Genomic DNA, 16,948 nt, shown 5'->3' with positions numbered 1-16,948 from the left:
TTAATGCTTTAATTACAGATAAGTGGAGTGATTGCCACACACACGCTTGAACACACAAAAAGGTCTTACAGTATCCAGCCCACCCTCATACACACTGAAACACACCATACATACACACCACACATACACACCACACATACACACCACACATACACACCACACATACAATCACACTTGTACATACATCCTGTATTTTCACATTATTTCAGTTTAAACACATACAAATATACGCACTCACACACACTCACACACACACACACTCGCACATACACGCAGTGACTCATCCCCTCCCTAGACCTGGTCCTCGCAGGAGAGAGAAAGAGAGAAAAAACATACTGATTAACAGGAAACGTGAAGTCATGCAGAAAACCAACAGAAAACTGTATTTTCCATCATTACATATTTATCTGTGTTAATGCTGTCTATGTAACCCACTGTCCCAAGCAGGCTCAAAACACACACACACATGCACGCACGCATAGTGAGACACACACACACACGCATAGTGAGACACACACACACACCCAACACACACACACACACAGCAAAACACAGACAGACACACACACACACACAGTGAGACACACACACCACCCCGGATCTGCCTGAGGTCCCAAAAGGACCAATCCTCATTAAGGCTTTAGTCTAAATATTTCATGGTGTATAATTCTTTCATCATTTGGCATCTCTGTAATTTGCCTTGATTTACGTTTAAAAGGGAAACTTGTTCTTGAATGTAATGAACAACGTTCTCTGGTCGCAAATGATAGAAAATTGACTAAGAAAACAAGTTGAAATAATATTGAATCATGTCATGAGATGAACTCTTTCCATCTAGACTCTAGTACTTTGTATTCAGAGGTGAATGACGTGCAGTATTACAATGGAGATGAGGATGGATGATTATTAAGAACGAAAGACATTAACACAAGTAAAAAAACAGACTCAAAAAGATACAGCTAAAATACAGTGCATTCACACCCCCATACCATTAACCAGCACTGCAGTGCCAGGAGCCGAGAGCCGAGATACAAGCACCTTAATGAATTTAGGTTCGGGGATGAGTTCGCAAACCTGTCCCACTAACATACAAAGCCTCTGGACAAAACATCCAGTTCATCAGAATTAAACAAAATCCATCAAAAAGATGACGGTCTATCATATATATATTTAAAATATTCTTACCTTGATCTATTTTCAACGAATGTCCTGTTAACAATCTTTATTATTATAATTAATTCTAATAATTACATTTGATAGTGATAATGTGTATGCATACCAGCCTGTAATTCCAATATGTTTTAGTTGTGCTACTGTCATGTTGCAGTAAAGAAAGAGTAGATGAAATGATAGATTGATTAATTGACTGGATAGGATATCCTAAGGATGTAACAGTTAGTTTGGGGTCTCCAGCTTGTACGGCTTCGGAGTTACTGTTGGCTGGTAATTTTATACAAATGAATGCAAATGTATAGTTCTAGATGGTCGGGAAAATAAACGATGTGTGGTTTGCAACCCCCCGATGTTTCACTGTCAATTTAGGTTTTACGTTTCTGTGTGTCTGAGTGTGTGTGTGTTTGTGTCTGTGGGGGTTAGTGTGTGTGTGTTAGACAGAAATCGAGAAAGAGAAAAAGAAAGAGAGTCTGTCTGTGTGTGTAGGAGAAGTGTGTGGTCCACATTAGGTCAAAGGGGATAGCTATTTTCATCTTCTTTCTCTCTTTCTCCACTGCTGTCACCATTCCTTCTCCATCCCTCGCTTTGTGTGGCTGCTGTTTGTTTCACAAAGACATTAAAAAAGATAATAAATGACAGAAAGAGAAAAGAGAGGGAGGGAAAAAACACCCAACCTACACTCTTCCTGTAAATGGCTACCCTCAAATAGCCCCCACAAGTGAAATCAGAGCAATTTCATGGTCTGGCCTGCCCTCAATATTATTTAAGTAATACCCTGTTATTATTGGAGAAAGAGAAAAGAGAATTACTATTATCTTTATGTGGGTCCTTTAATTTTAATGCACCACAGATTTACAGCTCAGCATTCCAGAGCAGAGGCAGAGTGACTGGGAGGGTTTCCTTGCAGGGCTCCACCCTGGTAGGACAGCTAGCGGGATGGTTGGATAACGACACACCGCAGAGCTCTGTGATAGCTGCCCGGCTCTCTCAACGAGTCAAAGGGGCAACAGACTCCAGCCCCAGTGACACCCTTGGTTTGGCTTCGGTCACCTTCCACCTTTCACATTTAAACTCCATGACGTCTCATTTGTTCAACCCTCTGGCCTAGTTTTTCTTTCTGCTTCCCCTCCCCTCTACTGTCTTTTCTCCCCTCTTCCCTCTCTCCCTTCCTGTTTCCTCACTTCCAGAGGCTTCAGCTTGGTCTTTGGTGACCCTTGTTGCACCGGTCTTGTTAATGATCGGTGTGTGTTTGCACGAGACCAGCCACTAAGGGTGCCAGACACACACCCCTCTCTTCCTCAGCTGTTTGACCATGACCCTGTGTGGTTAAACAGTGATGGTGGTCCGTGAGTGATGGCAGAGCAGGTGGTTGGTGTTTTACTACAAGCTAATCTTACGTCCAGGTCATAGGTCGAAGGTAGCCTACACAGGCGCTGCCGTGACAGTGTCTAAGGTGTGAAGCCGGACACGAACTCCCATGTGTTCACAAAACTGTTGTACATGGCCTGGCCAACATCCAAGCTGTCACACACGTTGAATTTGAATGACCTCTGACCTGTGTCTCAGTGATTTTGATGAGGGGTCACTGAGCCCCACTAATCAGCTGTACTGTCTTTCTCACCAGGGACTGCACAGGCAACCCCCACAGGCCCTGAAAGACCCTTCCCCCATGCGCGAGGAGCCCATGCCCACCCAGGGAATCGATGAAGGTTCGCAGAACGTGGAAAGAGGTGGCACCGCTAGCAGCTGCACGGGGGGATCCGGAGTCAGTGGCGGGGGGGTCGTCAAGAAGCCTCGGTCACGCACTAAGATCTCTCTAGAAGCTCTGGGAATCCTGCAGAGCTTCATCCAGGATGTGGGTCTGTACCCGGACCAGGAGGCCATCCACACCCTGTCGGCCCAGCTGGACCTGCCCAAGCACACCATCATAAAGTTCTTCCAGAACCAGCGGTATCACGTCAAGCACCACGGCAGGCTGAAGGAGCTGGGAGAGGGCGCCGGTGGCGTGGACGTCAGTGAATACAGAGACGAGGAGCTCCTATCCAGCTCGGAGGACCCGGAGTCCAGCGAAGACGGTCACGAGGAGATGTACCCCACTACGGAGAGAGAGGGAGAGGAGAGCAACGCGGCAGGGTCAGCCCCTGCCCTGGCCACAGCCCAGCCTTCAGGGACCGGCATGGAGGAGAACAAGGACAAGGGTCTTTGTCATGTTCTGGCTGGGGGCCGAGCAAGCTCCCTGCCCCCCAACAGCTCCTCATCCAGCCCCAGAGATCAGACGGACTTCCAGAGATAGAGACCCAGAGACAAAAGGAGAAACTGGAGGAGTCCGGCAGAGACCGACGTAGGACGGAGACAGTGTGGGAGATTAGGGGAAGCGAGGCGTAGATTAGAAAATAACCGTGTCACCGGCGCGCACACACACATATACTGACAGATATATGAGTGAGTGAATCCAGTGAAAATACAATGTGTTACCTCAGCAACACGATGCAGGGATAGGCCATGAAACAGCAGTCATGAGTAATATTGTACGAAAAATCCTGTTCACTTAGGTCGTGAACTGGTGAACTGACAAAACACGCAGAACTCACCTCTGTCAAGAAGAGGAACTCGCCACATCTACACCACTCTTGAATTAAGCCAATCACAAAGCTCAGCTTCACCTATGAGGGCTGGGCTCTAGTCTGCGCCGTCCATTGACTTCTCTCCCAGATATCTCAATACGCCCACACTCTGAACACTAGTGCTTATTTGGCGGTTGGATCTTGGGTCAGGCCCTAACGGACTTCAGAGACAGAGTACTGGGGTCTGCCCAAAGCTCCAGTCTCCTACCCTCCCTCTCCTGAACTCCATGTCGAATGGCCGGCAGTTTGTTTGGTGGGCGTTTTGAGGCTTTACTCCACCTCCTCCCCTACTCCACCCCTGTCCCCTCTTCCACTCAGCGTTGGCAGTTTGAGTTGGGTGGGTGGAGTTTGGGGTTTTGGGTGGAGGTAGGAGCCGTGGTATGGGGGAATTAGTCCGTGATGAACGAATATGGTTCGTTGAGCTTCGCTGTCCCAGCCGGCGCTCCTGTCGCCATCCCTCCATGGAACAACTGCACAGCCCATGGGTCTGGAGGCGTGGAACAGACCAATACATCCCGTCAAACCTCTACCAACTATTCTTGTGCCCCATCTTGGTATCTCCACACTCCGGCACTCATCCCCCTATGCCCCCCCCCCCCGCCCACCCACCCCCACCCCCCCCCCAGACATGCCCGAGCCAGCCACTTCCCTCTACTCCTTTAAAGGCACTGTGGTTTACAAGGACACTCAGGGCTGCGTTTTCTGCGGTCTGTGGACCTTCCATGGGTCCAGTAGATAAACCTTTGGCGGTTTGGGAGGACATGAGAGAAGTAGGGGGAAGCCTCGCGAGGACAAGGAGGAACCAGCGATTTGAAAGGCCTCTCATTCAGGGCTGCCGCCCCCACACCCGCGAGGGCAGACACAGTCCGGGACACAACGGCACGGAGACTCCAAACAATCAGTCAGTTTACGTGCGGTCTGCCAGTCCCCCGCCCCTTCTGTGCCCCCTCCTCTCACTCTCTATAACTGGTGTCCAAAGTGTTCTGTTCCACCACACCTACCCGCACTTAACTCCTGCACCCTATTTATTGCAATCTTTAACCATGAATAATATTATCATTATTGTTATTAGTGTTGTTGTTATGGTGTCATTGCTGTTTGATTTCTGTTCTATTTTTATGGTTTTAATATTGGCTTTCGGAGCACCGTGGTTGGTTTGGTAACGAGAGACGTGTTTCGGAGAGACACGAGAAAACACTCTGCCAAAAAAAAAAACAGCAGAAAAAAAGAAGCAGTTACTGAAACATTTATTGTGTAGAAATCCTGTCATGTGGTGTAACGCCAACTTCTTTGTATTTCTCCTGAGAGCCGGTCTTCGGCAGAACTCGGGAGCGGAATCCAAAAATGTAACGAAACACAAGGAATAAACTGTGCTTTTGTTGCAGATGTTGACAATCTATGTTGTTTGAGGCGTTGGAAAACATGGCAAGGCTTGACCCCTGTGTGGTATGCACTGTTGAAATGTGTGGATGCTTCAGTATGAATCCATATCTGTGAGTGGGTAACGTTACTTATGTCAAAGAATGCATTCCAAATGGCAATGTAATCTCTATTTCGTGCACTACCTCTGACCAGACTCTGGCCCGACATACTGCACGGAATAGGCAACAGGATACCGTTTGGGACACAGACGACCAGAGGAACCATAGTTTATCTGGCTCTCTAGGCAGCTGCTACTAACATGACCTGCCTTGTATTCTCAACAGTCAAACAATACGTGTTTTATCTCTACAATTTGTCAATATTTCTGATTCAGGGTTATAATCATGTTTGTATATTTGTAATATCATGTCATTCAGTGAGATCCACCACATACAGGCACACACACACACACACACAAACACACACACAGTCACATCCAACACAGAGTATGACCAGTCCTTCTCAACTTGATCACATACACACGAACACACACATGCACACACTGTGGCCAGCCCTGCATTTCTCCAAGCCAATCAATTAGAGGCCTCTCTAAAGCCTCCTGGCTGGGGTTTCTAATAAGAGGCAGCGCACAGGGAGTGACAGTAATTCACATGGAAACACTGCTGGCTGACTGGTTAGCTGGCTGGGTAGCTGGCTGGCTCCCTGTCAGACTCCCCGTCCCATGAGGGCCTACCATGGATCAGCGGCCCTGTACACTCAGCCCTGAGTGACTCAGAACGCCCCCCCAAGAACCCAGCCACACAGACCAGCCAGGGCCAATCTTCAGGAATGTCAGAATGAGTCTTCAAACGAACTATGTCTATGAACATCCCATCTTATGTACACGCTGCAAGTGATATTGTGATGTCTGGCCTTGTGTTTTGACCCAGCTCTGTCACACACTCACAGGCCTTGTGAGACAAAAATTTGCCTAGTCTAATTTTGTTTGTTTCTTGCCGGTCCTGTAAACTGGTGAACCATTTAGATCGGTGCTGTGTGATTGGAGCATCAATCAGGAGCCATTAGCAGCTATCCTCCAGCCATGTGGTCTTTGTGTGACTGAGTAAAGTAGCTCACCTGCAGGGTAATTGTGATTGCTCAGTGGGCTATACTCAACCACACCACACTTACAACTGTCAATCAAAGCGACTGCCCCGCCCCTGTCATTACTGTCTTGCCTGCCATAAAAGTGACCATACACAGATACACACACACTCACATTCATCACTCTAAACTAATGGGTACAGCTCTGATGAGAGAGCGGGGGAAAGCTAAGAGACTGGTGTTTAACCTACCAAACGTGTGTGTGTGTCTGTGTGTACGTCCATGTGTATGTGTTTAAGTGTGTCCATGTGTGCGCGCGTGTGTGTGTGTGTTTGCATTCCACTCAACCTCTTCTCCTCCAACTCCTTCACGCGCTCCATAAACAATAGAACCAAATGTTCCTGATGAGGGGATGTGCCAATCCGTCCTCCCTCCTCTCTGGCAGAAGACAATCACAGCTCACGTTGTTTAACGAGCCCTGAGACTGAGGCATGTCTTCCAGTACTGGCACCAATGGACAGGTACCCCCCCCCCATGTGATCACATCAGAGCACCAAATCAGGAAAAGACAAACACACGATCACACTCCACATACAGTACACACACACCCACACACACACAGAAACACACTCCTTGATACCATGCTGTGATCAAGCCTACACTTTGTTAGAGTTTGATCCATTCAGCTTTGACATCGCCATCAAGTTTAGAAGACTGAATTTGGAAGTGTTGTTGTTTTGTGGGACGGGGAGGGGGGTCGTATCTCAGTTTTTCGGACAGTTTTCTCCTGACTAAGCACAATGGTCTAGTTCTCTTTCAAACGATCGGTTCTGCAGCTCTCGTTCTTTGTCTTCATCTTCACCATCATCATCATCGCCGACAATGTGAATCAGAATTGATGTCTGGTACTTTTTTGCATTCCCAGTTTAATCATGCCAGTTATCGCTGAGTGATAAATAATTACAACTTTTAACTTATGTGCATTAATGTTAAGGCTCTTATTTTCTTGTGTTATCTGTTTGGTTAATATTTTGATTTTCAATTTCCTGTTGTTGTTTAAATAAAGTGCATCCAATGAAAAGAAGCCTGTTGTGCTGTGGATCTGTTTTGAGCTTGTATTTATCTGCATGAGGTCCAAAGTTTATACCATCCCTGGTATTGCATTACAGAATACATTCTGTTTTTCAAAGCTATTATTTGAGAGGACTCCGCCTTTATAACTAAACAATGCTATGTTGTCTATAAAAGGGTGGATGAGGTCTGGGGTGGAGGGGGAGGTGGGGATATGAGGAGTTTGGGCAAGCCTTAGTGTGGCCACAGGAATCAAATACTGTTTTATTTGTACATAAAGACAATCAAAGCAAACCAGGATCTAAGAAAAAAAAAGAAAAAACTTGAGAACTGTTTTAGGGTGGAATTAACTGGAAACAGTCCGTTGATGATGACAATGTAACTTTCCTTGTTTATTCTGAAAAGGAATACTTCTTAGAGCAGTTAACGTTAATTAGGAGTACACCATGGGTGTTCCAGGGGAATTACAAACAAACTATGACCGTCGCCAGCTCCTTCTAGACTGGCAGACACATTACTGCTGAGGCTCTCTTTTTAATAAACCACCGTCATTAGAAGAAAGCCACTGACTCGAGGAGACCATTATGACCATTATGTAACTCGACATCAGTGCTATGAAGTAGCCACGAAGTTGGACTGAATATAAGCAGTACTGATTAGGGTGATGATGCCCTGATAGCATTTTCACTCCAAAATATTCCTGCTTAGAATATCTCTCCTGTCCCTTTTCTAGACTTCCAGCTTTAGGCCACCTCAGAGGCCTAGAACCCTAGGTTCCAACCATGTCTCTATCACGCTCTCCAGCAACCTCTCCCCAATGTATTTAGCTTCCTCCCCCGCTTTCTATCATGGCCGGCACCAAACAAATCCCTTCCCCTCGCCCTTCCACATCCCCCTCCTCTCCTCCGTGGTTCTTCTCCCCAGCTTCGCAGTGTTTCCCAACGCTGTCCTCTGGATTTCATTCAGCACAAGCCCCCCGATCTCCTAATTGATCTCATTATTCGCTCAATTGGCAGACTTTAACCCTTCGTGCCGCAGGTCCTGTGGCTGGTTGTCATTAGCCGGGGGATTTACATCGGCTATGGAGAAGAGAGGCGACGGGAGCGGAATAGAGAGCTTTAAGGGTGTCGGAGTGAAACCGTTGCAGGCCTCACATGATTTGTCCGTGGTAAGTATCCCTCAGCCTCTTGGATTAGAGTCAGTCCTGGTCGGTTTGGGGAAAAAGGGGGAGACAGCAGCGTCATAGTGCGATAGTGCCAAGACCACCCAGAGATCGGTGTTGGACGGTTCTGCGGTACAGTATAGTACTTCACTCTCTCTTTTCAGTTAGAAGATCTGCCTGACTAAGACTCTGGATGGAATGGTGACCTTATGGGTTTGAGTTAAATTATTGGTCATGGTTGAACTGGAGTGTGGACATTAATGTAGGGTTAGGGTTCATCTGAGAGAGATGTTGAAATAGAGACACATTGGGGGATGGATGAAGACAGATGCGATGATAAAAGATGCATTGGAAAATATGCCTGAGCCAAGTGACCTGGTGAACCAACAGAATAGGATAGAACTCCAGGGGACACCAGTAGTGAGATCTTGCAAAGTGGGAGGAGGGGAGCGGCTGTGTCCATCTTGAAGTTGGAGTGAACACTTGCAACTAGTGGTCAAGGATGAGTGGATGAGGGGTACGGGGGGGACATGGACAGGTCAGAGAGAAAGAATACAGAAAATCACAACTTTGGGAAAGTGTTTTGCCCTGAGCCACCCCCATGATGATCAGGGTCTCTTTCGCTATCGGAAAACACTATGATGAAGAGATAAGGGGAGTATTTTCTGAGGTAATCCATGTCTCTGTCAGGGTCAAAATATCAAGGGCTTGAAGGGCAGCATACGCTGAGATGAACTCAACCTTGTTGACAGACTGACGGTTCCAAACGCTGCCAACAAGTTTAAAAACATTTTATATCAAAACTTGTTATACATAATTCCCTTATTTCAAGTCATCAACGTTTTGTGACAGGTAAATATAATGTCCAAGTTAAGCAAACCTTCAGTATTTGGTCACATATGCTTTCGCATGCAATAACTCAAAAGTCTGCATCCCATTGACCCCACCAGACATTGGGTGTCTTCTCTAATGTCATCCACAGGCTATCATGAACAACATTGCAAAACAGTCAATGGAGATTGGCCTGTAGGGATTGACCGAAATGAGTAAAATATTAAATTTTACTGCTATTTTACCAGGCTAGTTGATTAAGAACCATTTCTTACAGCAAGAACCTGGGAGGGGGGATGTTACAGGAGGAAAGAAGAGCATTAGGGTGAACTGTCTAGCTTTCACCTTACCTTTCCACTTGGGCACCTTGCCAACCATGACAATAGTAATCTATTGATTTTAGCAAATAAAAATACTATTAAGTTTCAATTCTGAGTGTTGATCATGTAAATGTACACTTATCTATTAGATCTAATACAGCCTAAGCCAGACACTTCTTAACACAAAACACTAACCAGTTAATAGGCTACCACATTGAATGCAATATTGCTTCAATTAGCTAGATAGTTATATTAGAACCATACTGTGCTTTTACATCAATTTAAACGAATATGTTTTAATGAAGCAAGAACTGCTTTGTTCTGCCCATAGCCAGTATAATGGCTAAAGAGACATCTCAGCTGTGGCTTACAGTAGGTTACAACATATCAATTGATGCTTGGGTGCACAAGATTTGTGGGTGACGGTGTTATGGTAGATGACTGGTTTGTTATAGGCATTTCTCACAACTTTCTCATTGACTTGGTCCAACCGACTAGCACTCAATCGTTGTCTGGGCATGAGACAACGTCTCCAGTGATGCTCTGACAGACTGCACCTACAGAAAGGCATGTTAAATTGTATTTGAACCTGAGAAAATATCTAGTCGATATGGCAGTATGTATGGGCTCACTGCCCTGTTGTTTGAAGAAGCGCACTCCAATAAGTTTAAAAGGCATTTGATTTGATGATGACAAAGTAATTCTGTCTCTGCTGTCAACACTTACATCATCAATGAAGACAATGAGGCAGTTCCAGTGGCAGCCCTGGAATAAATAAAAACCGCTCCACTATATTTCATAATATGTTTTTCCAGAATCATGCAGGCTCCTTTTGGCCCTTTTTATCAGAAAGTGACCTGGCCGTACATTTTTTAGACCAGCTAGTGGTTGGGACCTTTCAGTGTGGCCTCTGTATTTCCACTGGTGATATCTTCTGAGGATGGTATTGGTCACATGCACTCCAACCACTGTCCGTGATCTTTCGGGCAGTTTCTTTTCTTCATTATGTTGTGCATTCTTTGTTCATCGGCAGTCTTCTTTCTTGGCATGCTAGGCAGTTTACAGTTGCTGAGCTCACCAATGCTTTCCTACTTTTTAATGATGTTCCAAACTGCCTAAGGTTTTGGCTATATTTTTCAGCCTCATAATGGCCTTCTTGACTTTCTTTGGCAACTCTTTGGTCCAAATGTTGACAGATACCAATAGCAGACTCCAAATTCAAACATAAAGCCTAGAGTCAAGACTAAATAATGAAAGTGCTCTAATGCCTGCACACCTGACAAACGAGAAACACCTGTCAAGCCAACTGTTCCAAAACTTTTGGTGCCCTGAAAAAGGGGACTATTTGTAAAAGGTTTTGTCATTTGTAGGTGCTTCAACAAATACAAATACACTCAAATAAAAGCTGAGAATCAATAATTTAACCTCATCGTGATTGTATTCATTTTGGTGTATGGAACCGAAAGAAGAATACTTGTTTTACTGTCCTAATTATTATGGATAGCACTGTAGTTTTCAAAACTACAAAGGTTCAAACCTTTTTTTTATAATAATGAACCTGGGGGGCGTTTATGAGACATGGTAGCATGGAGTCTTAATTTATTTCCTTCCTCTTTTACTCAGAAGAAACAAATATGCTGTACTTGGTTTCAACAGCAGTCTTAATTTGTCTGAAAATAGCCCCATTTGAAATGTTAAAGCTGCAAGCCCCAAACCAACTTCGACAGATTCAACTTTGATTGCTTGTCAACAGATTGGTAATGTACTTTTTGAACTACAACCGTTTACATTAGCCCAAAAGCTCCATGGACTTCAAAGACAACATTTTGATTTACTACACAGCTCTTGATACATTTAAACTTCAAAAACCACCCACTTGTACTGTACATCACCTACTATACTAACCCACTATAACCCAACATAATAACTTCACATTTACAAACCACTCCAAAATAGGTCACCATAACTAACACATATGAAACCCCTAGTATTACCATTACAAACATTACCAACACTAAAGCCATCACTACGGCTAGTACTATTGATTCGCAAACAATAATACTTTAAGACTAAGAAGCACATTGCATTTCCTTCTGTAAATATAATTTTTCTAGTTTCTGTTTATAATTAACTAACCACAGAAAACTGCATGTCAGGAAACGTTAGGGGCCCCTTGTGGTTGTGGGTTTTACACAATAAGCGGCATCATTGTTTCAGACAGATGTTTAGATATCATATTGTGTTGTGTAGAAAGCACAAGCTGTCTGAAAAGATGTATGTGGCGGGTGTATAGGGTCTGTACTAATCTAACAGGGCAGGCGTTCAAAGAAATGCCTGAAACTAGATCCTTAATATAATGGTCCGGACAAGAAGAGAAATCTTTTTGGGGAGGTTCTATTCAGTACTGTTCAACCAATCCAGTAAATGTAAAGGAGGAGTTAAGACAAAGTGTCCCCTGGTTATCAACCAATAGCACAAGGCACGCCACACAAGCTCTCCTTCCAGTTCCCCTGAAAAGAGTAACTTCCACTTGTTAGCAAGTGTGGAGACTGGGTTGTTACTGACTGGAGTGAGGTTATAAGTGTTACAATTAACAATTAACACTGAAACAATTTTCGTCTCAAATACAATTTGCTTTTTGGCCTAGGTCAACCAGAACGCCTGATAATACGACGAGAATTAGAAACAGTTAGGACCGGTCTCTGGCCAGTGAGATTGACAGTCTATGTGTGCCCAGAGCCCCTCAGGCAGCTGGTAGTGAAATGCTACTCGGTATTTGGGTCTTATGAAGGAGGGATTAGAGACCATGAGAGGTGGGTGGAGGAGGGGGTTCAGGTGCTGTGCTAACCATTACTATCCACAATTCAGCAGCTCTCTGTAGATGGTTCACACACCTGTGATCTCCCACTGACACACACACTCAAATGCAAAGACAAAGCATTAATGTGGATTTGGAAACCTTTCAATGCCAATTAAAGTAAATCTAATTTCAGTCTGATGGCGGTTCTAGCTCTGGAGATAAAACAGTCAGTCATTCTCATCAAGCTCCATCAGGTCATTGTGAACAAGTGAGAGATGGAGGGAAATGTTATCTGTCACACAGGTCTGTCCCATGGGGCCTTGCTTTGCAGCAGCAGGACCGCTGTTAGCATGTGAGGTGTTAGCATGGATCAGCTCTAATGCAACATAAGAACAAGGAGCACTGTCCCAGTGGTGAGGCGACAGGGGACTGGATTACAGCACTAGAACACACATTACATTACTGGGTTCTATTCGTGTTGAGGACACGTTAGAAATGAACCATGTGTTATTTCTCGTGTTTGATGATCGTGGACTTCTTTCTTGGTCTAGCATCTGAACAATCACGGTTTCTGAAAAGAACTACATAAGAATACTTTTACCAAACAGTGCTCTGGGACAAAGCAGCACCCAGAGATGAAGACATAAAACAGAACTGTTCTTGATTGACAATTCAAGTCTGTTGGAATAGTTCAGATTATTTTCTTTTTATTTAAAATGCTGACCTACGCCATTAAAAATCATCTAACTCTGCCTCTCCGTTAATTTAACATGGGAATGCCTTTCAGGGGAAGAATGGGCAAAAATTCTACCCTGGCACTTTAGCCACACTAGTCCACATCACCACACCCCCTCTACTTAATTATATAACCACGCTTTCTGGCCCTTCCCTTTGAAAAGGTTTATGTTGGTTTATGTCTAATACAAATAATTTACTGTAGGTACAGGGAGTGCTTGAAACTAATGGGAAACAAAACAAAGTAAAATGCTCTGAGGTGATATTTGGATAAACATGCACAATAAAATCTGTATTTGATCTTTCAGACATGACATATTGACAAAAACATAAGTGATTTAGGCAATGCATTTTACATTTTTATCTAAGTTTTAAAGTTGATGCTCCTTTACTGCATTACTATACAATTTAAAACAAAATTGTATTTGTAGAACTGCAAAAACAAGCAAAATTTACTAGTGCATGCAAACACAAGGCAAGATTTAACAATGACACAGCATCAGCAAATGTTCAGTCAGTTGTCATTAATTGTAAAACATCAATACTGAGACATTTCTTAAATATCATGAATGTATCCCAATGCATAACTTGTGAAACTCTTTAAAAACATAAACGGAGCACACAGATATTATGTGCACTGATCAGTCATAACATTATGAAGGTGGCACCAAGACGTTAGCAGCACATCCTTTAAGTCCTGTAAATTGCGAGGTGGGGCCTCCATGGATCGGACTTGTTTATCCAGCACATCCCACAGATGCTCGATTGGATTGAGATCTGGGGAATTTGGTGGCCAAATCAATACCTTGAACTCGTTGTTGTGTTCCTCAAACCATTCCTGAACCATCCACATGAATGGCAGGACCCAAGATTTCCCAGCAGAGCATAGACAAAACCCCTTGGATCACTTTTGATAGGTACTGAACACTGCAGACCAGGAACACCCCACAAGGGCTGCAGTTTTGGAGATGCTCTGACCCAGTCATCTAGCCATCACAATTTGGCCCTTGTCAATGTCGCTCAGATCCTTAAGCTTGCCCATTTTTCCTGCTATTAACACATCAACTTTGAGGACAGGATGTTATGGCTCATTGGTGTATTACGACATTCACCTTAATTTTAACAACCAATTCTGCATTCATATCAGTGTTGTAGTGGTAAATAACGAAGGGTAGTTTGTCAACTATAAACTCCAGTGGGCCACTGAGGTAAGAACAAAAACCTATAGGGATAATAGGCTGTGGTAAGATGTTCATATTGAAACAATAATCTTGAAGGTAATCAGTTTATTGATAAGATTTCTAATAACTTAACCCAAGGGAAATCACATCTGCCGACGCACCCAAGTTTGGCAACTGCCATCAGATGGCCTTCCCGCTTGCTTCCTTTGTTGCTTCAGATTTGCCTTACAGCTGAGCAAATCACAGCCTGTCTCACTACTAGCACATTATATGTAAAGCAAAGGTATTTTGAGAAGCAGCATGTTGAAGTCAGGCTTCATTAACATTTGCTTTTTCATTATTTTAGCTGGCTAATAAAACCTGAGGCATTCAATGCGTTACTGCAATCAAAGTCTCTGCCAACAATTTAGCTTACCACCAGTCTGACTGGAAAACTCTATATGCACTAAAGCAAAACATATAAACGCAACATGCAACAATTTCTAGCGCGTTACAAGATTTTACTGAGTTACAGTTCCTATACGAAAATTAGTCAATTTAAATGGATCTTTTGGAACCCAACCTATGCATTTCCCAATGTTTTGAACATTTCTGGGATCATTAATTTCAGCTCGTGAAACATAAGACCAACACTTTACAAGTTGCATCTGCCTTTTCGTTAGTGTGCACACTTGAGCATGAGCAGGTTATACGTCAATAGTTACAAAGAACTGCCTGCATATAAACACTAAAGCAGAGCACTAGATTATGCAAACTCAAATAAATAAATAATTAAAATATTAATATTCTACCATTCAAAGACCCGATGTTAGACCAAAGGGACCGGGGACTGAAGAGCCAAAACGCCTGCTCAGACCACCACTGAATAGATCACAAGTAGCCTAGTCTACAGTATATGTTCCCCCCTATCCTAAGCCACCTGCAGTTTAACCTTGTCCCCAGGCTATTGCCCACAACGCATATTAGCCTGGAACACCTTACATTTGAAGTTGGCCTTGTGGGAGGGACTTTGTTAATAAACCTTTTTTTCATCATTACATTTTGGCAAATAAGATTACCACAAGGTGGGCCTCTAAATGGAGGCATGACTGGCAGTGTGAACTTGTAAACATTTTCTCGCAACTTAAGACCAACAAACTAAAATTCCTTGCTTTCCAGCTGACATATTCTGCTGTAGTATCCAGATTAGTGTGTTGGTGACTGCTGCCTACTAGAATTTGTAAGCCTAATATTCACAAAAATGTCTTGGGACGGATGCTTGGTAAGAAAGGGCCCTTATGTAACCAAATATCTTATTGATAATATTTTTATAAGCATTACATTTCTTGGTATGATGGTGCATTGATTCGTAATGTAGATTAAAGCCGTTGATTTTGCGTTTTTGCCCAAAGTCGCATTAATTATGTAAGTGTTCACATTTAATGTTGTTTAAATAACTGAGTTGTGGTTGTGTTTGCTGTGATTTTGTCCGATCGCATCACAATCTTTGTCAGGCACGATCTCCAATATGAGAAGAGTAACAGATGCTGCGATTAAAAATATATCACACCCACCGCATTTTTCTAAATCCTGGAATAAGCAATCTGTACTATGCCATGAAAGATACATGAGTTGGAGAATGTTATGATTTCTTTCATCGTGCCATATTCGTAATATGATCATCCAATTGTGGCAGGAATCTTCTTTTCAGAAATGCAAACCTTTTGTGTATTCAAAGTATAAAAAGGGGTTCCTACCTAAAGTGTTGACTTGCCACAAACAAAAAAAATCGATAATAAATTAATTGTAATTTACGTGACCATACACACATAAATCCTGTTACGGGATTATTTTTCATCTGTGTGAAATTGATTTACCTACTACATCAGTTCCAAATCTACAAATAGGATCCCACTCATTTAAAAACACATGGCTTAACAGGTTAAATACTATATGTACCGTACATACATTTCCACAGTATGTTTGTAAAACAGTAGGATGCAATAAACTGGACTGATAAAGGATTAAGACATGGTGGGAGGGAAAGAGAGACATAGGGAAGGTGCGAGATGCCATCGGTCAGTGCCCCCCTGAGTTCCCCACTACTTCCCTCTTGGGCAGGTGTTTGAGTTGAGGGGAGCCTGGGGCAGTCCCAGGGTGTTGGTGGTGGTACCCCTCTCATAGTTCCAGGCCTGCCTGCCTTTGATGCCTCTTGACAAGGATGCAGAATGATGGGAACAGGGCTAAGGACATCAGAGGACATACCTACTGGAGTCTTTCTGTCTCACACACACACACAAACCGCACTTAAAAGCACATAAACACACACATTTTGTTTTCTATCCTTGTGGGGACCGGAACCCAGACATCCATGTAACCTTTTCCCTAGCCCTAATCCTAACATAACCCAAACTTATCCCCACCTCGATCTGTAACCTCAATAACCTAACCTTTGTAGCTAAACTACACCTAGCCCTTATCCCTACACCTACACTGCAAAGACTAAACCTAAACGTAACCTCAATTCTAAAACCATGACGAATGTACATTTTACCATAATCCAAACCCCTAATCCGGAAATTGCATTTTTACTAGAGGGAACTGAC

General features: G+C 43.6%; 1 protein-coding gene across 9 annotated transcripts in view; it reads left to right on the top strand.

Moving 5' to 3' along the window:
• The window catches only part of satb2 (SATB homeobox 2), a 62,924-nt gene extending 58,535 nt beyond the window's left edge, over positions 1-4,389 (top strand). For 7 of the 9 annotated variants that reach the window (XM_020055008.3, XM_013137971.4, XM_034286836.1 and 4 more), the window contains one exon: positions 2,777-4,389. In XM_020055008.3, the coding sequence (XP_019910567.1) occupies positions 2,777-3,466 (690 nt within the window). In that variant the 3' untranslated portion in view covers positions 3,467-4,389. The remainder of the gene's footprint in view (positions 1-2,776) is intronic. The other 2 variants (XM_020055011.3, XM_020055005.3) reach the window with 1 other exon arrangement.
• The last annotated feature ends 12,559 nt before the right edge of the window (positions 4,390-16,948 follow it).

The sequence above is a fragment of the Esox lucius genome, chromosome 16 (assembly GCF_011004845.1).
Source record: "Esox lucius isolate fEsoLuc1 chromosome 16, fEsoLuc1.pri, whole genome shotgun sequence".
NCBI classification, from domain to species: domain Eukaryota; kingdom Metazoa; phylum Chordata; class Actinopteri; order Esociformes; family Esocidae; genus Esox; species Esox lucius.
This window is presented reverse-complemented; position numbering and strand designations above follow the sequence as displayed.